General features: G+C 43.6%; 1 protein-coding gene across 1 annotated transcript; it reads left to right on the top strand.

Moving 5' to 3' along the window:
- The first annotated feature begins 6,034 nt into the window (after positions 1-6,034).
- ranbp10 (RAN binding protein 10) lies at positions 6,035-24,665 on the top strand. Its single transcript, XM_068739284.1, has 15 exons — positions 6,035-6,233; positions 11,613-11,724; positions 14,273-14,325; positions 17,173-17,340; positions 17,480-17,502; positions 18,600-18,784; positions 19,461-19,573; positions 20,926-21,034; positions 21,172-21,320; positions 21,412-21,622; positions 22,355-22,479; positions 22,644-22,789; positions 23,441-23,552; positions 23,711-23,852; positions 24,120-24,665. Exons 1-14 carry the CDS (start codon positions 6,035-6,037, stop codon positions 23,839-23,841), a joined length of 1,836 nt encoding a protein of 611 aa, XP_068595385.1. The 3' UTR covers positions 23,842-23,852; positions 24,120-24,665.
- Positions 24,666-25,327: the final 662 nt, after the last annotated feature.

Raw genomic sequence — 25,327 nt, 5'->3', positions numbered from 1 at the left:
GCAGTATAAGCAAGTAAAATAATTACTTTTTATAATGCTTTTCATTTCAGTTTAAATGCTGTTCTTATATTTGCATATTTATGTATATCTGCACTTACTATTACTGTGTGTGAGCATTTGGTGCCAAGACAGAAAACGTACTTTTCAGTAGTAATCTTCTCATTAAATCATTAAAAAAAAACTGTGTACGAAAATTCAGTCATGGACCTGCTTCTGATTTCTTCTATTTTGTGTGAATCTCATGCTAAAAAAATTGGGTAGAGCAAAACATAATAATCTAATCTCTAATTTAAACATTTAATGTCACTGATGCCAAAGAAAATGACTATTATTTGTTTGTTGTTGTTTTTGTCAGCCAAGATGGAGTTTATAGATATCCTTTGGTTGTCGGGGGGGGGAGGCAGCTGTGAGGTGAACAGGTGAGTCAGCGGTGTTGCGTCCAGGTTCACAGTGAAACTCTGCTGGCCTCAGATAAGAGCTAAGAGCTCAGTATCAGCCCTGCCTGTGCATCTGCTGCACCAGATGAAGCTACACAACTTCATCAGAACAAGCAAGAGAACTTCCAGAGACTGATGGCACAGATGGCCAGCGAGGATGGTCCAATACTGTAACAATGTGGGTAGTCATGTAACCAGAATGAAAAATATATTTTTCAGTTAATAATTTTAATTGAAAAAAATTCAGAGGTTTTTCATCAAGATCCATTTGTATCATTTTTAAAGAAAATGAAAAACAAAGCAAAAGAAAAAAAAACTGGATTGTCCCTGTTTTCCAGATTTGTACCAGACTTTAACGGACACTTCTCTGGACAAAGATCCATCCTTTAAAGATTCATGTTTATGTCACCCTGCTGACAAAGCAACCAACAAATGTACACAGGTAAAAGCATGAGGTAAATATCAGTTAATTTTAAATTTGACGCTATTGGTTAAATTTGATGAACGGGTGCATATTTTCACTGACCTCAATATCACCAGCGTGGGATGGAAATATTTCCTATCAAGACAAAAATAAATCCATCTCTATTGCCAAGAGAAAGAAATGAAGAGACCATATCTGTTAATAGTACTTTAGTGAAATAAAGAACATTGACTATTTAACGACAGACCAGTTAGTTGGGCATAACTACTAGTTTGACTTTACTTTCTCCACCTATTTTTTTTTTGTATGTGTGAGTGTGTACAAGGATTTTTCACATTAAGGAAAAAATAATGCACTGCTGTTCTGTTTCTTCTTAACTCATTTACACATGGTGTTTTTAAACAGTTCTTTAAGATTTGAATGCAGGATTTCCCCTTGTCACAAGTATTTTTACTCTATTTATTCAGTTTTACCAAAGTAAAAAATATGACAGATGATTTCCTACCATATTATAATTCTATTTTTTATTTTATTTTTTAGCTAAATGTGTTATTTTTATTTTTCTAGACATTAATCTTCCTCCAGATCTCCTGCACAAACGTCTGCACAAAGAGGCTATTTACAAATGTCATAAAAGCTCTCAGCCCTGTCTTTGAGCTGTCAGAAAACTGCCCAAACAGGCTCTACATGTGACTTCAGTCAATGTCTTCACCTCACCCATAGATGAAAATCTGCTTGTGTGTGTGTGTGATAATAAATGGTAGACTCTTTCCCTCCCTCGCAGAGAATGTGGCACATTCACAGTAATGTCCCACCCCACACACACACATACTGTCTCAGGGGTATGGTACAGGAATTATGAGTGTTCAAACATGCATGTGTGTGCGGTTCATGTCACTGAAGTCCCAGAGGACTTTCTACTTTTGCTATCAAATCAGTTTTCAAGAATCTACTATTTTAAAATTGTATTATTTGTTGTTTTTGCGATGGGGAGAACGTTCATGTTAGAATAATGAATATTGAACTTTATATAATCAGTGAAAGAAAAGCTGAACGGAGTAGTTATAGTGTTTACCATCTCCATCAAGAAAGGTGTGTTAATAATTAACTTTAAAGTGCTTAAATATTTTTCTTAAAACTGGTTATAGATTTTGCACACTTAACTGTACAGATCATGTCAAAAAAAGACTGAAATGCTTTGAGGTTTTTGCAGGAAAATGAGCTCCAAAAAACAATTCCTGATGACTGACTGGCAGCCGTGCACCCCCCAAACACAATGAGAAGTGTTTGTTTTGCTACTTGATCATTAAAGGCATTATCATCAATCACCAGTCTCTTTCTCCAGATCATGTATTTTGATGACGCTGAGGCCAGTACCTAAAGATCAGCCACCTGCTGACACAGTGTCCCAACAAATTATACAATTATTGTAAGGTAGCCCATAAATTACCAAATAGATTTTTTTATCTATATAAATTACAGTCATTTATTTTTTCTAAGTGACTTTTGGTAGCATTATATTACAGTAAAAGACAATGGTAATGCAATATTACCATTTAAAACCATTGAAAATATACAGCAGACAATCAATCAACACTTCTTCAAAGACTAAGCACCATATTCCATTGTCTTCTTGTGTCCTTGCTGTGAAGTTTGCCTACCTTCTTGACAACCAATAAAATGAATATAACAGCATTACCGGTATATCAGTCACTGGCTGGAAAGTGATTTGATGCATCGAGTTCTTTTGCTTCTTCAGGAGCAGCGTGTAACATCACCACACTGGATTCTGCCGACTGTTGGAGCATGAGAGGAAAGTCAGTCCATAGAGAGTGAAAAAGCTGATAGATACAAGCCAACACATGTATCTGCATTTTCTGCATATTGTGCTCTCATTTGACTACAGGTACTGTAACTTACCGGCGCAGTGATGACCTCATGAGTCTTATTCTGCATGCTGCCGCTTTTGTTGAGCTCCAGCAGGATGTCATACTCACTCTTCAACTGATTAAAGTCACCCTGAAGCGTCTTTAGCTGGACACCCACAAAGATTAAAAAGCAAGACCTTGGAATCAAGAATTAACTGACTGTGTACATGCATGTGAATTTACAGTGAATGTGTTTATATCAGTCACCTGTAAGAGGGTCTGCTTGTGTGTTTGTTCTAAAGTGTCCCAGGTGAGTCTCGGCACGACATCAGAGTACTCTGCCTTCATCCTGTTGAGCTCCTCCGCGGTTTTAGTCAGGTCGGCCCGGCAGACCTTCAACGCGAGCTGCTCTGTTTCTTTTCACACACACACAAATTCCAGGTAGTCTGATTTATTTTCACTTAATTCGACTTTATCAAGGAAGTTCAACATAATCTGAACTCAGTTACTATGGTAACATACTGGGAAGCTAGTTTGATCTGGGCCAGGCCATCTGTCAGAAGCCAGATAATTATTTAATAGAAAAAAAGTTCTCAAAATGGTTATTGATATTACTTCTTTTTAATCGTCAATAGAAGTGACTGATTGAATAAGTCACCAATATTTACAGCTCTACCTGTAATTTCACCAGCAGTATGCGCCTTCTTCACTGAGCCTTGCCTTCCTTCATTGAGCTGCCAGATCAGCAGCTTGCGAGCATCACACTCCTCCCGGTACAGCAGATACTGTGCAGCGAGTTCAGACTGGAGTCTGTCCACCTGCGGCGGAACAGGAGGCAGTGGTGTAAATGAGAAAAGACAGTGGAAGTCACAGCACTGACCTTTCAATCTGACCGCATGAAATAAACATAAAGTTTTATGTGGAAACCAACCACAGCATGATTTATTCCCTAAAATCTTCCACAGATAAATAAATAAATAAATACTTGCAGATAGAGAATCAGAATCAGAATACTTTAATAATCCCATAGGGAAATTATATCAGCAACAATGCTCCACTCATCAAAGAAACAGAATAATTAACAGTATGTACATACTAGAAATAGATAAAGAAAACAATAATATATATACAAATACTTAACAGTAATAGAATAATGGTTAATTAGGTAATTTACCACTGTCTGCGTGCTCATTTCTTTCGCCCACATTGCTGTAATGTCCTTTTGCAATTGCTGCTTCTCACTTTTCAAGGCTACAATCTCAGCCTTCTCCTCCACCCAGCGAGCCTGAATCTTCCTGTTGCATTCCTCTGTCACCAGCCTCAGATGACGTCACACTGGTTCCAGTTCTTGGATTCGAACCTGCTGATATACTAGATATAGATAGAGTTACATGCATTAAAGGTTTGATGATGATAATAATAATAATAATCAGATCAGCAGGCAATTTCTTCCAGAGAACAGGACCACAGTAACTAATCCACCCTTGCTGGATCTTGGATCTAAGACTGGAAGACCTCCACCTGAGGGGAGTGATCGGGTTACAGTGAGTGCTAAATCAGTCTCAAAATAACAACCATTAAGGTTGTTTAAACTTGGCTGAGTTGTGGCTCTTTTTCCTGATTTTATGTTTCTTTATAACTGCTATGATAATGTATTATGTTCCATGTTTTACTGGCTCTTCAATGTATCTGTGCAATGCATTTAATTTCATTACAATGCATTTCTCTTAAAACAATTAACATGACAAAGATGATTTGCTGATATAACTACTGACCTAAAGTAGTATCATATTCCTTTTTTATGGCAGAGAGTAGGGACTGATAGGTTTTGAACTCTTTGATGAAGAGACCAAAGACTTCACTGTAGACCTGTGATGACAGGAAAATGCAATGTGTGAGTCCTCTTTTTCATTGATATATTCATTATAATTTTCCCAAATGGAAGAACAGACTATAAACACATCACCTGTAGTTTCAGTTCCTGAAATGTTGACTCATTTGTGTTTAGAGTGCGCAGCGCCTGGTTCACATAACCTTCTAGACGCGTCAGGAGTTGGGGCTTCCTCCCTGGGCAAGCATAAATGTAACTGCTACCAGTCCGGCACAACTATAAATGAAACACACAAACACAGATCTGTCACAATGCCCTTTCCATGCGTTGAAAAGAGGAGACAAAAGTTGGCTATGTTGCAGATCTACTATACTTTTGTCAAATCATATTTACAGCAATCAGATTGCTTCACATATAATTCCTTCACAGGGCTTTTGTGAAATTCCGCCAGGTTACCCGGCTTACCTTTCTTGCAGTAGGCTTGACAAAAACAGCACCAATACTGGCTTCCTGACTTTCCTCTGATCTCTGGATAGTGTCATTTTGTAAGGTAATGTGATCATGTGTCACATTAATTCTAAATGGCAACAGGACAGGGATAAACACTTAGAGTTGCATTTTATATGTGGCATAGCTCACATTTTTTGCTCTATTAATCACTTACCTTTGTTGTAGTGTCGGTGCTACACATGGAAATTTAATGTCTCTGTCTGGTGACATGTCAAGCGATTAAATAAAAGATGAAAGGAAACTAAATTGACTCTGTTCGTAAATTATAGGCTCGCGGTTGGCTTCAGTCACAAAACAAGAGCATTGTTACATGGTTGCCGTGGCAACGACGAGGACGACTTATGTGGCAGGACCCTCTGTAGTGGACCGTGGCGCGCCTGACAAGTTTTCAAACTGAAAACTTCATTTTAAAATACATAGAACTACAGCTTTATAGAAGCTGTTTTCAACCAATTAAAAATTATATTCCTTAATTCATCAATAATACATTACAACTGCGACGTCGTCATCTTAGGCGAGGAAACAGCATACGTTTAAGCGCATTACGAGAGGCTGCTCCTTTAAGAGTAGTCGCATTCTGAAAAAAATCCACATTGTTTTGTTTTTCTTCTTTAATAATAACAGTATTATTGTTAGTGACTCATCATGTATCATACAAAATTAGAAGTTTAAGAACTATAAGCCGCATTATATGGCTACCCTTCCTCAGTTGAAACCCTAAAACATAGTGAAGCTGTGTAGTTCGCTCAGTGAAATTATCATTGAAGAGAGCTCGCGACAGAACTACAGTACCCAAGCGGCATCGCTCGAGCCTACAGTACGTTCTGCTGCTTATCCGGGGATGTCACGCCACTGCTATTTTCTCCCCTCAGTCCCTCACACTCTCAGCCTACAGCTCCAGCGGATTGACACGGAGCTCTGGATAGAAAGAAACGAACAATAAGGTCGAAAACAGAAGCTAAAAATGGCAGAGGTCGGAGTGGGAAGCCTGCCTTTAGGGGATCCTGCTTTTAATTACCAGGAACACGAGCTGAACGAGCGGCTGAAACGACTCTACCCGGCTGTGAACGAGGAAGAGACCCCTTTACCCCGATCTTGGAGCTCCAAGGATAAATACAGCTACATTGGGCTGTCACAGAACAACCTGCGGGTCCATTACAAAGGTTAGAGGGTTGTCTTCTTCCCGAGTGTCGAACAAGTCATAACAGCAGAGGGTCTCTCTCACTCGCACCAACAGAGTCACTCGAACACAGAATGCGATTATGCTGATTGTGTATGTGTATGTGTGTGTGCGTGCGTGCGTGCGTGTGTGTGTGCGTGCTGGCAAATCTAGTCTGAGCTGCCTCTGCTATCCTGTTAACCTTGGTTTGTTACACAAATGAGCAGAGGAATTCCCGAACGGTGTCGGTGAACATGCTAACCCTAGCAGTCGGTTACGATGCGGCTACATTGTTTATTATCTTCAGCAATACTGCTTGCGTTGTTGTTGTTGTTTATTTACAGTTCACGACGTTTGTCTGTTTGCAGTGAATTGTTGTGTTCACAACATGGCTAGTGCTAGAAGGCTACATTAGCAGCAACAACGACGCATAGTCAGGGATGTGCATTTAAGCTAATAGCATTTAACATACAGGAGTTGGCCTAAGCAAGCGCTGTAGTTAGCCTTGTGGCTAACTAGCTAATGTTCGCTAACCGAGCTCTTCCTCCCGACTAGTGCTAAACACGTCGGTACACAATGGCTTTAACGTGGAGACGAGTCAAACTTGTTAGCATTTTGCATCATAGTAGTAACTGAGGACGTACTGCAGTTGTTCAGGCGCAAATACCAAAATACAATTAAAATGACATTGTTGTGCTTGCTGGTGTGATTTTACTTTTACTAGAAGTCTATTCCAGAATTCGTAACTATATTTTTCTAGCTTGGAAGTAGTTGTAAATGTCCCGAACAAAACCTTTTCATGTCCAACCTTCAGCCAGTTTATTTTCAGCAGCTGCTTTGAGGGCGCAGGCCTCTGCGCATTACACTAGATTTTGTAGCCATCTTTTAACAAATCTTTATTATCGACATACTGCAGCATTTTCACAATAACAATAACTTTGGTTGTCGGGCGGGTCAAATCAATCACTTGTTCGAATGGGTAGAAATGGTCAACGCGGCCTGTCAGGCCTGTCAGATGGATTATTTTCTATATCCAGCTCCTAAATCAAAACAAGGTGACATCAGTCTGTTGCCTGTTCGGTTATTTTTCGTCAGGCGACACGTCAGGGCAGCCCCTCCTAGCAGAAGCGTTGCAAGGCCACGGAGGGCCTTTGCTGCTCTATCAGTGAAACATGCAGAGGATGAGTGGATGCAGGCAGGCTGTGGAACCCATTGTGAAACGCATTATTTGGCACACAGTCACGCTTCTGCTGCTTGTGGGTGACAGAGAATGTCTGTTTATTCAGATTCTCAGGCCAGTTATACAACACATTTAATTCATAAGTGGACCGTGAGTGGTAAGAGGTTTGTCCATCCACCCTTTTATTATTATTGACATTATTGTCTTTAATTACGCAAGCACTTGTAAGAGCACTGACATCGGTAGAAATGATAAAAGGGTGATGCGTCTTAAGATATGACATGTCATTTAATGTGGGGGGTTCTTTATGTCTATGAGGTGTACAGATTAAGTGACGCTGCACAGGGATGACGTATAAATAGATCTATGTGGGGGATAATTTTTCTCCTCGCTGTTTTAGCTCCTGCTCTGTTCCATCACCCTTGCGGTTTGAATGCTATTCTCACCAGTGTGCCAAATTACTCTGTTCAAGGCCATCCGTCCTCTCCCTTGTCTTGTTCTGCACAAACATAGATTAATGTACACAGTTCCAATAAACAATACAACACATATTAATAATCATGTTGCTTTAGTGGCAACAAATGAGGGGTTATTTGATTTATTTATTTGTGTTTTTTTATTTTTATAAATGCTAAACCACTCGAATCCTTCAACGATTTATCTGGCTTATTTTGACGCAGAGATCATTTCCATACAAAACTCTTTAGATAAGAGTTTTGTATGGATATGTGGAACTACAAACATGGAATCTATGCATACGTTGTATGTAGTCAAATATTATCTCTCTCTCTGTAAAACAAATACTAAAGAAGGAAAATGGCAGTCAGAGGGCTGAAGTGGAATTACAGGCAATGGCAGAAATGTTAGAAAATTAACTTGTATGTAAATCACAAATAGCAAAAAAGAATAATCAACTGGACTTGTTCAAGTTTGATTGAAGACTTGTATGTTGAAAGTGGGTCATGAATTACAATCGTAGTCATTAATGATCTACCCTCGAAATGACTCTCGCCTTTAGAATTTAGATTTAAGGGGATGTGTCACCTCGTACCTTAGAGTAGGTTCTTTAACAGTACTACAGAAATCTTTAGTAACCTAAATGAACTGTGATTAGTCCATATATCCAATCAGGTTGATAACATTAACATATAATGCAGGTGGACAGAAGGTTGCTTTAACAAAATCTCAACACAACACAAGCTGATGTAAAGGGACGCTGTTTTTATTCTTTAGTCACTTCCTTAATTGGTTTAAATCAAAAGATGCATCCAAGCACCATAATTCATTCCTTTTTAAAAAACAAACATATTTTGGATGGCTCATGGGAAAAATTAGCAATGAGTTGCTAAACATAGCCATGACACATGTATTTTTTTACGGGGTCACACCCAAATAATTATGATGAGACACAGCTTCACGTTATTCACAATGTTTTTCTGTGTGTAATGGATGTTTGAATATGAAAGATATTGCTGACAACATTCACCAAAACATTGAGTAGAATAATATTTAAATTCCCATTTCTCTGATATTTCAGCCTTAAGTGCCTTCACCTTCAAAAGCGTTTCAATCCATATCCTCCACAGATGAGTCACCTTCTGAGGTGAGTCATGAGGCACTAACCCTCATCACAACCACTCAAAAGTCAATGTCCCTCGGAAACGTGGCGGACACGAGCATCCTGACATCCAATCCTGAGATGACCAAAGAGGACCGGAAATATTCTAGTTCAATTCCATCCTTGAAAATTTACAAACAAGACCGATGACAAAACACCACCGATCGCCTGAAACACTTGATAAAGTGCCAGGATTGATGACAAACCAGTTTGTTGAGTTGCACATGGAGCATGTTGTAATAGCTCCAGGGCCCCGTAATCCCAACACTGCCCTTCAGGACAACTTGGACAAGTCTATTGATCGTAAAGAAAAGAAAAGGTCTACATTCAAATGCTGCAATCAAGTTTCGTCCCAAAGGCAACTTCCAGAGGGATTTGTGCTGCACTGGTCTGTCTTGTGGGGGCGTACTGGTCTATTTTAACGGTTGTACAAGATTATGTCTTATTATTAGAAGACAGGGAGGTCTGTGGGAACTGGGTTGAGCTATGGCTACCTGTTTTAAGCTGCAGGCTTTTTGCAGAGCGATTGAGCAATAGGTCCTCAATGAAGACCCTTCTTTTTTGCCACCGTCCATTTATTTACTCTGAACCAACCAACAGCAGCGTGCCACGTTCACCAAGTGTTTAGACTTCAGTGTGCACACGTTGTCCAAAGACGGTCACCGCTGCTGCTGGCCTTGTAAACTCTGTCTGAGTAACTGAATGATCCTCTTCAGTGGTGTTTACGTTTGGCCCATATTATGGATATTTAGCCTACTTTTTGTGTTGTTTTTTTTAACATCTTTGGGACGTCAACAGTTTTGAGCATCCGGGTAGGATGTGTGGCGTTGCAGGGCCTGATGGCCAGATTCAACATCTCACTGTTATTTCATTCTTAGAAATAATTCAACAGAAAAAGTCTGAAATTATTTTGGATCTTTTGGCTTTTTCTACCAATTGAACAAATTCCCAATCAGTCTCAAATAGCATTCAAAAAAAGGTGCTGCCGTCTCCTGTGGCCGGTTTAATTGGTGACCAAGTGTTCACTGATGAGGTGGAAGACAACAAGGAGTGGCTGCTGAACTGAGCGATTGTGCACTTTCCCCTGCTTGCAGTCAATGATGGAAGCCGGGGAAGGGCGTTGTGTTTCCTATTAAGCAATTAAACACTCGATATGCTACGGAGTAAGAACAGGACATTAACCTTTGACCCCCCCCCCCCCCCACCCCCTGACTTCTGCTGAAGAGGTTTGATGACAAATGGCGGCTAAAGGGAATCTTTCAGCACCGTCGGCATCACAGAGAGCAGTTTGAGTTAAACATCTCAGCTCCGTAACAAGCTGATGCTTTTCTTTTTTGTGTAGCTTTTTACACAGAGGTTGCTCGACTACATTGCTTGCTGTGTTGAACTTATTTACACGGAACAAAAGCGTGGCAGAACAAGGCTGGCCCCGTTGTGCGATGTTTAGATAGAGGAGAGGGGTTTCTCAGGCCTTTTCAGTTGATTGAGGCTAACTTCTTTGAGTATATACGAATAGTAACCACACATTCTTAAAAAATGCATTTTTTCTTTCCATCTGTGGAGATGTAAATAAAGAGACCTGCTGACCTACCGGACGGCTCGTTTTCACAAGGACTGGCTAAAAATAGATGCCGTGAATGTCGCTGCAGGCATCGGCCTGGACCGTCACACACAACAGAAACAGAAACGCCCGCGTGGACGGGCGTGGACGGGCGTGCTGGCGGCATGAGTGAACACATAATAGCGTGTGCAGGTTCAGCGGTGACGTTGCACAGAGTGAATGTAACGGGATTGAATTTGCTGTCATCAGTCAATGATGGGCTTTAAAGGAGTTCTTAAAGGAGAAAAGCACCTTTACACAAATATTACAGTACATTTCAAAAATACAGATGTCATGTGTAACATTATTATTGCTGCAAAAACCAGGACAGTCAGCCCAGCCCAGTAGCATCATGTTTATTCATTACTATCACTGTGTCTGGTGTGTTTGCAGCTTGCTGTATGTTGGTAACTGGACACACACACACACACACACACGGGCCTTCAGCTGAAGGTGTCCAGCTGCTACGTTTTAGGTTACAGTATATCTACATGTCCTGTGTGCTAGCTAACACGTACTCATAGTAGAAGAAGAAATCTTTATTTGTGTCATTGAGCATGCTGCATACAGAGTACACACACCCAACAAAATTAGATTTACACCCTACAACGGCCGAGGCATCTCTGCAGTGCCCTGGAGGGGAGACTGGCCCCTCTCCAGCCACCGGTACACCCGGGTTCCCGACCCACTGAGCCGTGGGGCCTGCGACAGGTGAACCCAGTCGGTGCTGTGATTAGATGTGACTGAAGGATGTTAACGGCAGACCCCAGATATCAGTTATACAACACACCTCGCTCTGACCCAGGGGATTGCATAACAGCCATCCGACTATAGAATGACAGTCAGCAATAACAGATTGGCTCCAATTTAATCTGTCTAGACGCAATACCGGAGCCCAGTGGCCCTGTTGTTTACATGACTTTATTTAAAGTGTATTAGACAAATCCAGGTCATTCATATACACCCTGTGCTTGTCTTCTTGCAGGCCATGGTAAGAACCACAAGGATGCAGCATCAGTGAGGGCCACCCACCCGATCCCCGCAGCATGTGGGATCTACTACTTCGAAGTGAAGATTGTCAGCAAAGGTCGAGATGGGTGAGAAGCACAACTCCGTTCAAGCTTCAGGGAATGTGTGTCAGTGTGCTGTGTGTGAATATTAGTGTCGGCCGACGGTCAGGCGTCGCCGTGCTGCACACATCCCAGATCCTAATTCAGTCGGTGCTGATTCACGCTGTCAAAGTGGAAACACCGTGACTCACACCCGGAGTTCCTGTTTAAGTTCAACCCAGGGCCCATCCTGTGGTTCCAACACGCACGGAAACATGGACACAAATCATCAATAATTTGGAAATGTGGCTTATTGTATAGCAATTCACTATATATACACACACACAAAAAAAATAATATCACAGCATAGTTTGTACATCACTGTGGAACACGGGATGTTATATACACCGTACCAACTATTACAGCTTAGATAGAAGCTGTAATAGTTTTCTCCTTTTCGACGTTGCTCATTTTTACCTAACGGCGCCGCCTTCCAGACTATTTGTAATATTACTTGTTGTTTAAATGTGGCTCGTGCGATGTGGCACGGGTAGTTTTGTTTTGTGTGCTTTTGTCATTGCCTGAAATAAATACATACCATGATCCATGATCCATTTGTAAGTCAAATCCCTGAAGTGACGAAGGCCTCTGCTCTGCTGTGATGCTAATCGAGCACAGCAGAATGCCAACATTAGCATTACTATGCATGTTCATCTGTTCATTCATCTTCTGTAGCCACTTGTCCTTTGTTGGGGGGGGGGGGCTGGCGCCTGTCCCAGATTTGGGTGGGAGGCGGGGTTCACCTTGAACGCGTCATCATGGCTACAGACTAAGACACACAAACCAATCGCACGTTCATGCCTATTATAGTCAATTTCGAGTCACAAGACAAGCGGAAGAATGTCCACCTTTGTCATGGCGGTTAACCAACTGAAATGTGCATGCTGTCATCATAACGTCTGCTTCACACCTCTGTTTTTGTGTGCTATGGCTAAAAGTAGTTAGCAGTCGTAGTGATTTCTACACACAGGCTGACAGGGGATCATCTGCAACCCCTGCATGGGTCCCACTGTTCAATAGAGCAGTTAATCTATACTTTGAAATATTGCCAGAACAATTACATTAATTGAATACTTCTTCTAAAGTGATCAGGTTGGATAGGGGTGTCTGTGTTTCCATGGTAACGCTCTCCTCTGTACTTTGTCAAACCTGTCTGGATTTGGTTTTTTCATCTTTGTCGCTCCTGGTTGTGTTGCTCAGCTTTGATGACTTGTGAATTTGATTGAGCTCCATTTCCAACCATCGAAACGGCAGCAACAGTGGCACTCATCTGCTGTGTCAGCGAAAATAAGGACATTACAATCCAAAATGGCAACTATAGCAACAAGCTCTGGATCTCTGGAATTGTCTCATTGAGACATTGGATCCAGTTCTTTCCAGAAACAAGAATAAGACATGTTATGTCGCCACTCTAGAGGAACGTGGGCAATAAAGCACGAAATACAATCACCTTGCCTCTGGTCCTATCAATTAGACAGAGAAAAAACGACTATTGGCTGGTGGGAATGACTTTATTCTGCGGACTCGGGATCGAAAGTCTTCTTGTCCCATCAAGTAGCCCAGGTTCATGTCTCTTTGCTTTTACTTATGTTGGCTGTTTCCCCATAATTAAACAATTTCCAGGCATTTTTTCCCCCTCCTGCACACATCCTGAAGTATTTTCTAGAAGTAAACGGATTTGAACACTGAGAGGATTCCTACAATGCAGCCCTCATTTACATTTCCCTAAAGTCCCTGAAAGGATTTGAATAACCAGTTTTCCTCACATATTTCTGCAAATGCCACTACTAAAATGGGAAGAATGGAAACCACCTCCTGTCATTCCTGAGGATACATATGATATTCAGTGAGACTGATGCTGCTGCCTCACTGTGGACAAAGAAACTGTGTCAATGCATGCTTGATAAATGATGATGATAATAATAGTAAAATGATAATGATCGTAATAACAATGATGTGTACAGTCGTCCATTAGCGATTGGAACTGTGACATGGGCCTGTCCTGCGACTACAGGTTGAAATTAGCATCTTTGCTACAACCTGGGTTGTATTGTATTTTATTTTATATTGTTGTATTATTGACCTGGGGGCTGTTCTTTTATTCTTTTAAATCCCCTCACAGTTTACACCAGTGTCTTTTGCTGGTCTTATATCCTAGATGTCTATAAGGAAGAGCAACAAACTTGTGAATTGTAGAAAATGATCAATAATACTGATCAATCATTCAATTGAACAACAACAAAACACTTTTGGAAGCTTGCTTACATGAAGAGGCTTGCAGGCCACAAGTGTATTTGAGCTTGACGCACACATAATGTCGCTGTTGACCCCCGAGTGTCGGCCTTTGCTATCACTAAGGATGGGACGACTCTGCTCTAAAAAGGGCCATACAGTTGGCATATGAAAGGAGATTATCCTCAATATATTCGAGCCAGAATTGTATCTGGGTAATTTTCAAATTAAAATCACCTTAAGGAGGCTTGCAGTTGAGATTGTGCTGTTTAACATCTAATTTTCCTTTTCTTGCCCCGTGCAGGTACATGGGCATCGGCCTGTCTGCTCAGGGAGTCAACATGAACAGACTGCCTGGTGAGTAGCACTTTATCACACCTACAGTCCATCAAGCAATACGTTTGACGTGCTTGGCCAGATCCAGAAACTGAAACGATGTGCAGTCGGATTAGACGAGCGCTCTGGCAAGCTGAGAAGAATTCCGCCCTGCAGACTCTAATCAAGCAGTGACAGAGCAGTGTTGTTGGTTTACATCAGCGGAGACGGATGTCTCTAAACGACTCTGATCGGTGCAAATATCCTCAGCAGTACGTAGACGTGTTTGATGGGTGCTGCGCCCAGGCGTGGCTTTCGCATAGGGATTTAGAAATGCAGATGGCAGGAATGAGTGAAGTCACAAGAAATGGATTTTGAGGACAAGTGAACGTATTCGGAGGGGTACCAACGTCTCAGATGCGAGCGTTCCTATGGCGACGGTGTGTGGCTTCTGTCTGACAGCTGCAGAAGGAACGCGTCAGAACATGCCACCGATCAGTCAGATGGATCGGTGGGAGATTATGTTGATTTGGGCCTGTGATCTGAACTCAGACTCATCTGTTTTATGACAAACATTTCTTCTCACTTTGTAACGGCTCGTGCCTCAAGCAGCTTTTTACATAGAAAATATCAATAGTAAGTAGTAGTTTATGTGTAGTTTATCCGTAACTGGTCGAAAAGATGGGAAATGACCTGTGAAGTGACCAAAAACAAACAAAAATCATGCCTCTGTCCCATTATTTTAATCCCCTCCAGAATGTGATGATGATCTTCCACCCATGGTTTTGAGAATCAGCTGTTCCCAGAGGATATTTTTATATAACAACAACAACGGATATTGTCCCATGACTGTCATTTATTAACATGAGTTGAAAATAAATTTAGAAAGCGGTAAAGCACATAAAAAATAATTGTAATCACATAGGACGTGTGGAAGCCATATAGAGCCTGAGTAAAGCCCCCCCCCCCAACCAATCAGATCCCTCCCCTGCTTCGGCCGATTAGCCCTTGCTGGGGCAGTTTGACCTGCTTATCGAGCAGCCGCGGCCTGTCCGGCGGCCGAGGTTTGTGGAATCCTGTGAGCGGCCGGTCCAGCTGACTCTAGACACGCGCAGATTTCGCTCATTCTGCCGGCTTCTTGATTCACGCGTGTCGAATGTCACACAAAGGGAGGAACAGCATGGAACAGCGTCGCATGAATGGATGTGTGTGTGTTTTTTTTTTTCCAAAACCTGCTCACGCATTAGTTGTGAGAGTCATTTGGGTTGCTGTTTTTCCACTGCAGATGGTTTGCAGCCCTGATAGCCAGATTACCGGGGATTGACCGACGCGGCGCGTTTACGCCAGCGTCCGTCCCAAACTCTGGATTTGTCCAGCGTGTGCTCGATGAAGCCTGCATTAACACTTTTACATACGAGTGCACCGTATGTGCATTCCTTTTTTTTTTTTCATGCACTTGTGTGTGCTTAATATTCCAACTTTCTAGCACTGACCTCAGTGTCTGATCCTGCTGTGGAGGCCTGCCCATTTCATTAGCATGTTGGAGCAGTGAGCCTGGCTTTAGAGGCAATATCCCTGTCAGCAGATTAATCTAATACCACTCCGTCCCCAAACACACACACACACACACACAGAGGGTATATATGCATATGAATAAGAGCATACATGAAGAAACAAACACAAGTCGTTCACACAACATCAGAGCTAGCAATTAGCTTAGCGTCGATGCTGTGTTCCAGTCTCGCAAATGCAAATGCACATGCATACACGTGCGAATGCTTCTGATGTCTCGGCTCACCCGTGACCTACTTTCACTCACCCTGATTTGTTTTTTTGGCAGCCGCAGATGAGCAGCGATCGAGGGGAGCGGCCGCAGGCCGAAGCTGGATGTTACTGGGTTCAGGTTCCTTTGGGTTCAGGTGGAGGAGTTTGAACAAAAACTAACTACCGGTACTGGGGAAAACCACGAAGCCCCATGAGCATGCGAGGGAAATAGCAGTGAGAGGATTTTAGTTTTAGAGATGTAGTTTCCTCTCATTATGAAGGGATTGTCAGAGCCCTGTCTTGTTCCCCTCTGGTTCTGTTAGCTGGCATCAGTCAGCTGATTTAGATCAATTGGATCTAGCTTGTTTTCTCAAACGGTTCAAAGAGGCACAGAAAGAAGTCTGTGCTCTTCTTCCTGATTTTGCTGTTTTCCCTTTTTTGAAGAGGAGCAGTCGGTCCGAGCCCTGACTGAGAGACAATGTCCACCAGGGGAAGCTCCTCCTGGAGAAGAATACCGTTTCCTTGTTTTTACGAGTATCCCCTATGTACTGTATGCATAGTCACTTGGCAGTATTTAGAATATTGAGGCTTTACGCTAACGCTGCAGGAAGCCGTCGGTAGCGGGAGCAGCAGGAGCTTGATGAGTGAGTTCTGACCTCCTCTCCTGCCCTTCTGCCTCCTGGCTGAGCCTCCTCTGCTGCTGCTCCCCTTGGTAGTGACTCACCGGTTTCTTGACATAGATGAGGTCCCCCTGTTGGTCGTCCACGGCACTGCCAGCGACGAGGTGTGTGTGTGTGTGTGTGTGTGTCCTGAAGGCAGTGGTAATTCAGATGCGAAACTCTGAGCAGCAGCAGTCTATGTGTAACCGTCTCCCCTCCGACTGCAAATAAGTCACTTCACCTCCAACGCTCCTGTGGATTAAAAAGTGTTTATAGCCGAGCCGCGCGCGCGCGCGCACGTGTGTGTGTGTGTGTGTGTGTGCGAGTGCGTGTGTGTGTGCGCGGCGCGTCACACCGGAGGGAAAGTGTTGTCTTAATAACAACGCTTTTCTCATGCCCCCTTTCTTGGGGGGGGGGGGTCAAATATAAAATCGCGAAACTAATCCTAATCCTCGGCCTATTTTAGGATGGGATAAGCACTCATATGGTTACCATGGAGATGATGGCCACTCCTTCTGCTCCTCCGGTACCGGCCAACCATACGGCCCAACATTCACCACGGGGGATGTGATTGGCTGCTGCGTTAACCTCATCAACAACACCTGCTTTTACACCAAAAATGGCATCAGTTTAGGTGAGCAACATGTTGTTTGTCTATAAATTGATCCTAATTGTGTGTTGGATTGCTTATTTATTGCTTATTGTGATTTTGTTTATAGCAGGAAATGATTTATAATGAATTAACTTGATCTGTTTGTCCTTTTATCCATCAGGTGTGGCGTTCACAGACCTCCCTGTAAGTATTATTTGTGCATCCCACCTTAATTCTACCGCTGTTTCTGTTGTCTATCATAACGTTTTATTGCTTTACTATGAATAACATACTGATATTACTTCTCTCTACTTTACTTATCTCCATCACTGTTTCTGCTTTGATGCTGTAGCGCTGTGGAAGCCATTATAGTTCTAGTAATTTGTCCTTCTTACAAAAAGAAATAATGTCAGTCTGCAGGGAACAGATATACATATCACACGTATTTATTTACACATACATATATTTAGCTTTCCTGGTTAAAACAAATCTTCAGCATCAAAAGTGAAATAGATTATTCCCCATCATGGACCCTGATGTTGTTATTTTTGTGTAACTGTGCTCACAAACACACTAAAAACAACCAGAGTGCAGGAGGAGACATTGTAAGGTAATATTATCACAACTACGTGTGGTTCCTCTCATATTTTTCCATAACTAGTGATGAATGATGTCATGATATAAGTCTGGACTTGGGCCATGTGATTCTAAATTTAGCCGGTTGGGGAAACAAACCTTTTTCCTGTGCAGTGTCTGCGGTAGCTGGAACACCCCCCCCTCTAATGGTTTGACAGTCCAAATAGGTTTCAAGAATTGACAGGAGTATGTGGAAATACAACTGTCAACAGACTGCTGTGTCTCTCTCTCTCTCTCTCTCGTCATGAACTCGTGAACATTTGTGCGGCTTGTTTCTGGTTGTGCTGGTTGGATTCTCATTCCTGTCTGGGCTCGCTGAGTTATTTCCGTCCCTCCTGAGCGCTCCAGCAGTTAGCATTTGGGATCTCTACGTCATTCACACGTTAACTTGAGTTCACAAGTTAGCATATAGATCACTGAGACAAATTTACACTTTCTTAGGTTTTTTTTTCAAACTTTCGGCAAGGCCCTAATAATGACAATAATGTGTTCTCGGCTGTGTTTCACAAAGGTTATGATGTTCTTCTCATTCAGCATCTCACAAAACCGTTTCTTCAGGGAGCCGGTGACGAACGGGATACCTTTATCGGGCGAGCATGCACTTGTTGTTGTATCAAAGAATCAGTCGATTAGGTGATCCATGTTGGCTCCGTGATATCTTCCAGCCCAACCTCTACCCCACTGTGGGGCTTCAAACCCCGGGGGAGATTGTCGACGCTAACTTCGGCCAGCAGCCGTTTGTCTTTGACATCGAGGACTACATGAGCGAGTGGCGGGCCAAGATCCACGGCATGATCGCCCGCTTCCCCATCGGAGAGAGGCTGGGGGAATGGCAGGCCGTCCTGCAGAAGTAAGCGTCCCTGCACACACACACACACACACACACTTGATTGATGTGTGAACCTTGAGGATGTGACATTGAAATTGAACGCTGGCGGTGTTTCAAAGCACCGGGGTAAATATGAGCATAATATGGAGACTGCAGAATGATTCCACAACACTGAAAACAGAATTCCTTGTATGTAAGCGTTTCAAAAATAAACATTGCTGTACATATATAGTTTTTCATCTTTAAATAAATGCCTAATTGGTTTGCTTGGCCTTTCTGCTCATGCTGCTTGCGCAGGTTTGTACCGTGAAACCTTCAAACCGGCAGAATCACCAGTGACACCGCATCCAGATTCCGTTCGGTCTTGTTCTTTTATGCTCCTTTGTTGTCTGAGTCTATTGAAAACGCATCTGTGAGTCCCGCTGTCGACACCTTCCTTTATTTCTATGAGGATTGGCTTCCTTTGCTTTTGAGTCAGCTCCACATACAGTACTTTGTCCTGTAATGAGTCACTGGAGCATCAAACGCTGCTGGAAAAAAAAAAGCGCACGTTTACTCCTGTTTGAGTAATTTTGCTCAGAACGAATTTTCCCATCTGTGCTAGGATTTCATTCAAGTTTTTCACTCTCCTATTTTTGACCTTGCTGATGAATTCTTCTTTACCGTTCAGAAACCTTTTAAAAATGTGTTTCTCCAGTATGGTGTCCAGCTACCTGGTGCATCATGGGTACTGCGCTACCGCCACAGCCTTCGCCAGAGCCACAGAGACCATGATACAAGAGGACCAGACATCTATAAAAAACAGACAGAGTGAGTGGCCGAACTGGTCCACATTTTCATTTGACTTGTTGCAAATCAGACAGAAGCATCAAAGTCGCGTGACATAATGTTTTGGACCTGAGGTTGAACTACCCTTCTGCAATTTTATTACCTACGCCAAGGAGGTTCTGTTTTTGCCGCTGTTTAGCTGTCTCTTAGCAATATAACTAAAATAGTTACGGATGGATTTTAAATGAGATTTTCAGGAAATGTTGGGCATGCTAACAGAACAGAACCAGAAGAGATCCTGGATTCTGGACCACTCATTTTGCTCCATTAACAGTAAATGGAGCTTAAAATGGGTTTGTTAATATTTCGGTTGATTATTGACTAATGTTTATGAAATTTGACACAGTCATGTAGGGTGGGGCCTCTAGCTCACCACTGGATTTCATCTGGATCGGATCTGAATTGCAGATATTATTGACATTTTCTGAAAAATGGGGGGTACACTAACATTTGAGCCTGCTGGACATTTAATATTAGAGATAGAGATTTGTACCAAGCGTCGTCTTATAGCTGAGTCGATTCCACATCAGAGCAGGTCAACGGATTTGTTCTGTCTTTAATACCTGAGGAGACAGATCCAGTAAGTAGAGTAAATCTTCACAACAAAGCGATTTGGTTTTTGGACCCTTTCAATAATATCTCTGATTCCCTCCACAAAGGAGGTTCTGTTTCTGCTGCCTTCACCAAGACGCTGTGGAATTAGTAGAGGATTTGTTGTCTCTTCAAGAAACAGCCATCACTGAAAGTGTGCTGTTAGTGAATAACTTCTAAACTAACAATGATTTCAATGTGAATCCAGTTCTTAAAGGTTTGTTTTCATGATTAAGGAATCTAAAAATATAAATAAAATAAATGCAGGACAATAATCTTTGGTGTAAATCACAGTATAAGGGGGACTGAGCTGCTTGGTGGAGGTCTGCGCTCTCTGAGTGCTTTCCTAGTTGATTTTGTTTGCTAAAGCCGAGTCTTATTTATTTATTGTGTAAAATGTGCAGTTTCCATCTGCGGTCTCGAGATCAGGAAGGCCCTGTGTCCGAGTTTGTGTAGGGAGACGGATCAGGGAAGCGGGTCATGTAATAACCGTTCAGACCCGCTGATGCCGTCGTACTGCTTCAGGTTCTTGTTATAAACCACAGTGCGTTCTTTAGTCTGCGTCCAGTAATCGATATTCAGTCGATATTAATTACACCTGAAAACAAAAGTGAAATGCGTAGATCATCGTCTCTACCCTGGACGTAGGAGGCTCCACCCTCCGTGTGGACGCTTGTTGTGGGACGCCGGGCTCTTCTCCATCAATATACTGTAAATAGCATCCTGTGTCTTCTGTTTAATAGGAATACAGAAGCTGGTGCTGGCAGGACGGGTGGGCGAAGCCGTGGAAGCTACTCAGCAGCTTTACCCCGGCCTGTTGGAGCACAACCCCAACCTATTATTCATGCTGAAGTAAGTGGGATCAAAGGCGGAGCCAGTGCGCCGACAACAACTCGCCTGGCGCACAGTCTTTACGAACCTTCGCTCCTGCTGCCACGCACGCTGGGTTCGGTGTCACACCAGTCACACCAGTATGCCACGCCTTTCAGGTGTCGCCAGTTTGTGGAGATGGTGAACGGCACCGACAGCGAGGTCTGCTGCTTGACCGTCCGTTCCCCTAAGTCCCAGGATAGTTACCCAGGCTCACCCATCGTCAGCCCCCGCCATGGAGGCGGCAACGCGCACCTGCACACCGGAGGTCGACACTCGGGTCTGAAATGTCCCCCCCCCAAAGAATGGAAGTTCTTCAGGAAACTAGACCCGTGTCTTGTGTTTCCTTCCCCACCCAGGAGCAGACAGCCCGACCTGCAGTAACGGGGTGACTCCCACCAGCAAGGCCAAGAGTCACGGCGGCGCCACCAGCGTCAAATACCCCAGTGTGTCCTCCTCCGCCTCCTCCTCCACCTCCTCCTCCCCTTCCTCCGTCAACTACTCCGAGTCCAACTCCTCCGACTCCACTAAGAGCCAGCCGCACAGCGCCAACAGCGCCCAGGAAACCAGGTAGGAAGCGGCGCAGCAGGTTACCCTCGGTGTCGGCTGCGTTGGGATCCGTGGCACAGGCACATCCGCCTTTGTGTTCCACTGGAGTCTGTGGAAGGAATTTCAAAATAAGAGCATTTCACTTCTATTTGAAATCTCATCGTTTCCAGTTAGTGCGAATAACAAGTCTACTGGTGATTTGTCTCTGTTATGAAATGGGGGGAGGGTTCAAGTGGAAATCTGTGACATCATATCATTCAATATGCCCCTGCAAATGCTGGTTGTCAGCTGCCGATGGGCTTTATTCAATGAGATTTGGTTGGAATCGTAAAACCATTGAAGACTAGAATGACGCTCTGTAAAGCAAACTCCGCCTCCAAGATCAAATAATCCCACGCGTGTTTGACTTGTCTGACTCACCCCTCACCCCTCCTGTGCCATTGGGTCTTTTTTTTTCCTGCATGTTCCAGCTGATGCACCTTCACACAAACAGGCCATCAAACCAGTAGGCATGTTTGAACACAAAGATCGTTTGGCAGGGCTTCAAATCGCAGCGACTTTAAAGGGACAGTTCACCCCAAATCAAAAATACGTATTTGGTCAGAGGCTGATGTTTTTAGTGGTGATTGAGCAGGATGCAAACATTATTGTCGTACTCCTCAGGAGAATGATCACTCGCTATTAGCTGAGCGATTTGAGCCTCTGAGCGCCGGGCTCCTGCGTACCAACACTTTGTTGTCTGTTTGTGTGCAGTGACAGTGAGATGGAGATCGAAGCTGAGCACTACACCAACGGGGTCGTCGAGGGCTCCTCAGCACGGATCATGAATGGCACATACAAACACGAAGAGATCCTTCAGCCGGACGACAACAGCATTGGCAACGGAGTCACCGGTACACAAACCCACCGCACGCCGCCCTCGTGGCTTTTGCCTTTTAGGAGGACGTTTCCTTGCGTGCTTTTTAATTTAACTGCATGCTCGGTGTGTGTGTGTTTGTGTGTGTTTGTGTGTGTTTGTGTGTGTGTCCTTTGTCAGGGGAAGAGGGTTATAGTAACGGAAGACAGCTCTGCGGAGGGAACCAGGCAGCCACAGAGAGGATGATCCAGTTCGGACGGGAGCTTCAGGGCCTCAATGAGCAGCTGTGTCGCGAGTATGGCAAGAACGCCACGCACAAGAAGATGCTACAGGTACGCACACTCGGCCGGCCGGCGGCCACAGGAGTCTGAGAGGATATCAAAGCCGGGCCGGAGAGATTTCTTGGGTTGGCCTTGGTTAGGGCGTTCTGAAGTTTGATTTAGGGAGAGCTGCAGCAATGCAGATTCTCAGCGGTCTCACAATCAGGAGGCTCTCATCAAAACAAAGACGCAACTCAGGGACTTTTCTACACCCTCCATCGCGACTAAAGGGACCCTGAGAAATTGACACTGTTCCAGGAGGAGGTTTTGAAGTTGCTAGCGGTTTTACTGAGCATCTAGCGAATGACATTTTTACCAACTTTCATAGGAGTTATTTTTTGCTCCCTTAGTGACGTAAGAATAGCATTTGTGTCTGAGCATGATAGTGCAGCTTTCAAAGGGTTTCCTATGGAAGGTGACGATTTTATAATGTCTACGCTAAGCCAGAGAACCAAAGCCGTGAGACGATGGAGCATAAAAGGCGCAAACACGAACACATGAGCCTCGTCTTTGTCTAAATCGTTCGGAATGAGATGAACTCTAATGACTTCAAAATGGCAAGAAATATATGTTTAACTGAAAATAGCTTGAAGCACAAATCACAGACCTCTACTGCAATCAGTGCTTCTGCATTCCTGTGATTCTGCGTGTGTGTGTGTGAAGGATGCATTCAGCCTGCTAGCGTACTCGGACCCGTGGAACTGCCCCGTGGGCCAGCAGTTAGACCCGACACAAAGAGAGTCTCTCTGTTCCGCGCTCAACAGCGCCATACTGGGTAAGGATCAGACCAGGAGCAGAAATTCACAGGGATCGCTATGACGACCTTTAGCGCCATTGTTGTCCCGAAGCATGGCGGAGAAATAAAGGATATAAAAATGCACACCTCCCGTCTGCGCACCTCTGTCTGATTTATTTTTTCTTTTTCTACTCTAGAGTCCCAAAATCTGCCTAAACAGCCTCCACTGATGTTAGCGCTCGGACAGGCCACGGAGTGTGTTCAGCTCATGGCCAGAGTCCGATCTGGCTCCTGCTCCTTCGCCAGAGTGGACAACTTTTTGCACTAGCCCAGGTCCAGGTGAGTACAGTCAGGAAATGCTCCATATCTCATGGCAACAAGCCTCCGAAAGCTTTCCAGACAGACCTGCATTTTGCATGTAGCAGCTCATTCAGGGAGGATTCCTGATTCCTTTCAGACATTTGAGATGTGAAATGTAGTTTTATTTTGAAAGCTTAAGGAAGGCTGCGTTTGCTCGCGTGTCCCTGGCAACACGCCGTTTCCACGAGTTCTGTACCTGCACTTAAAAGTGTGCCGTTAATGACGCCGCACTTATTTTCTCCGCAGGTTAATGATAAGTAGCATTGAGAGAAGGCGTGTCCGGCAGGTAGTTGTCATGGCGATGGAGGAAAGGGCGAGCGTGTGATTGGTGTGCTTGGCTGTTCGTCAGAGAGAGCCAGCGGCACGGACGGACGGACGGAGGAGGAGAGAGAGGAAAGCTTCCTTTTAATTTAGTATTATCAAATAAAGAAATGTGTGACACTATTTAAAGATAATTAATTCTAATTCTGTTTATCTAGCCATTTTTTATAGTTTCTTTTTTTTGTTTTTGTTTTTCTGTCAGTTTGTTGTGCTCATCCTGGAAAAGAAAAAAAAACCCAACCAGATTGTATCTCCTCTTTAAGGTTCTCCTCTGTTTTGGTGCGTGGATTTTGATTCCCTATGCTCAGTATTTGACTCGCATTGTTGCTCACCACATCACAACCACGACACCCACACGGAGCTCCTGTTGTGACCCCACGACCCTAGGACCATCCAAACAAAAGCCGAAGTCCATTAGGTCATCGTTCGACTGCCGTGTCCCTTTGGGAGCGCAGTCGCGTCTTAAAATCCATCCGGGAGGCCGGCATTCGAGTGGCGAGCGTGAACGACGCCTCTGACGTGTGGCGATCGGTGCTGAAGGCTGACGCCACACAGCGGCAAAAACAAATAACGTGACGTTTGAGTGTTAAACTAGGACATCCTGTAAGTGAGGGGTGGCAGCGGTGAGGATATCGGAGGTGTTGCAGCCTTGATTGTTCTGAAACGGCCGCGGCATCGACCAATCAGCGGCGCCGTTGCAGGTGGCAGCTGCAGCCGCTCTCCAAGGACCCAACCTAACAATATTCATGGTCATCCCGAGGCCAGCGTAGAGACGATTCGTGCCAAAGGCTAACGGCAAGCCTCCCGGGGATCTCATTACCGCAGTCTGAGTGATTACGTTTGCAATTACAATTTCAAATTAAGAGGTGAAATCATTTATCACCCAGGAAGGTTTTTAATTTTACGGTTTGACAATTAAATCTCAGTCTTCATTTAATTTTAGGCATTTGATTCCAAAGCACGTAAAGGTTGTAAAAACCAGATGTGTGTGTGTGTGTGTGTGTGTAAAAGAAAAGAAAAGGTTTTTTTTTTCTCCACTCAGTCTCTTCCCTTCCAGACTATTACTGGTCTGGATGGCATAGTAACATCTGGTGTATTTATATTGTGTTTCCCAGTGTGTGTGTGTGTGTGTT

Source organism: Brachionichthys hirsutus, chromosome 5 (genome assembly GCF_040956055.1).
Source record: "Brachionichthys hirsutus isolate HB-005 chromosome 5, CSIRO-AGI_Bhir_v1, whole genome shotgun sequence".
Taxonomy (NCBI): Eukaryota; Metazoa; Chordata; class Actinopteri; order Lophiiformes; family Brachionichthyidae; genus Brachionichthys; species Brachionichthys hirsutus.
This window is presented reverse-complemented; position numbering and strand designations above follow the sequence as displayed.

Excerpts from the sequence above, each read along its gene's own strand:
- ranbp10 (XM_068739284.1), top strand. The coding sequence starts at position 6,035 with ATGGCAGAGGTCGGAGTGGGAAGCCTGCCTTTAGGGGATCCTGCTTTT. Across the intron at positions 17,341-17,479 it reads CAAAAATGGCATCAGTTTAG|GTGTGGCGTTCACAGACCTC; the intron begins GTGAGCAACATG and ends TTTATCCATCAG. Across the intron at positions 19,574-20,925 it reads ATCTATAAAAAACAGACAGA|GAATACAGAAGCTGGTGCTG; the intron begins GTGAGTGGCCGA and ends TCTGTTTAATAG.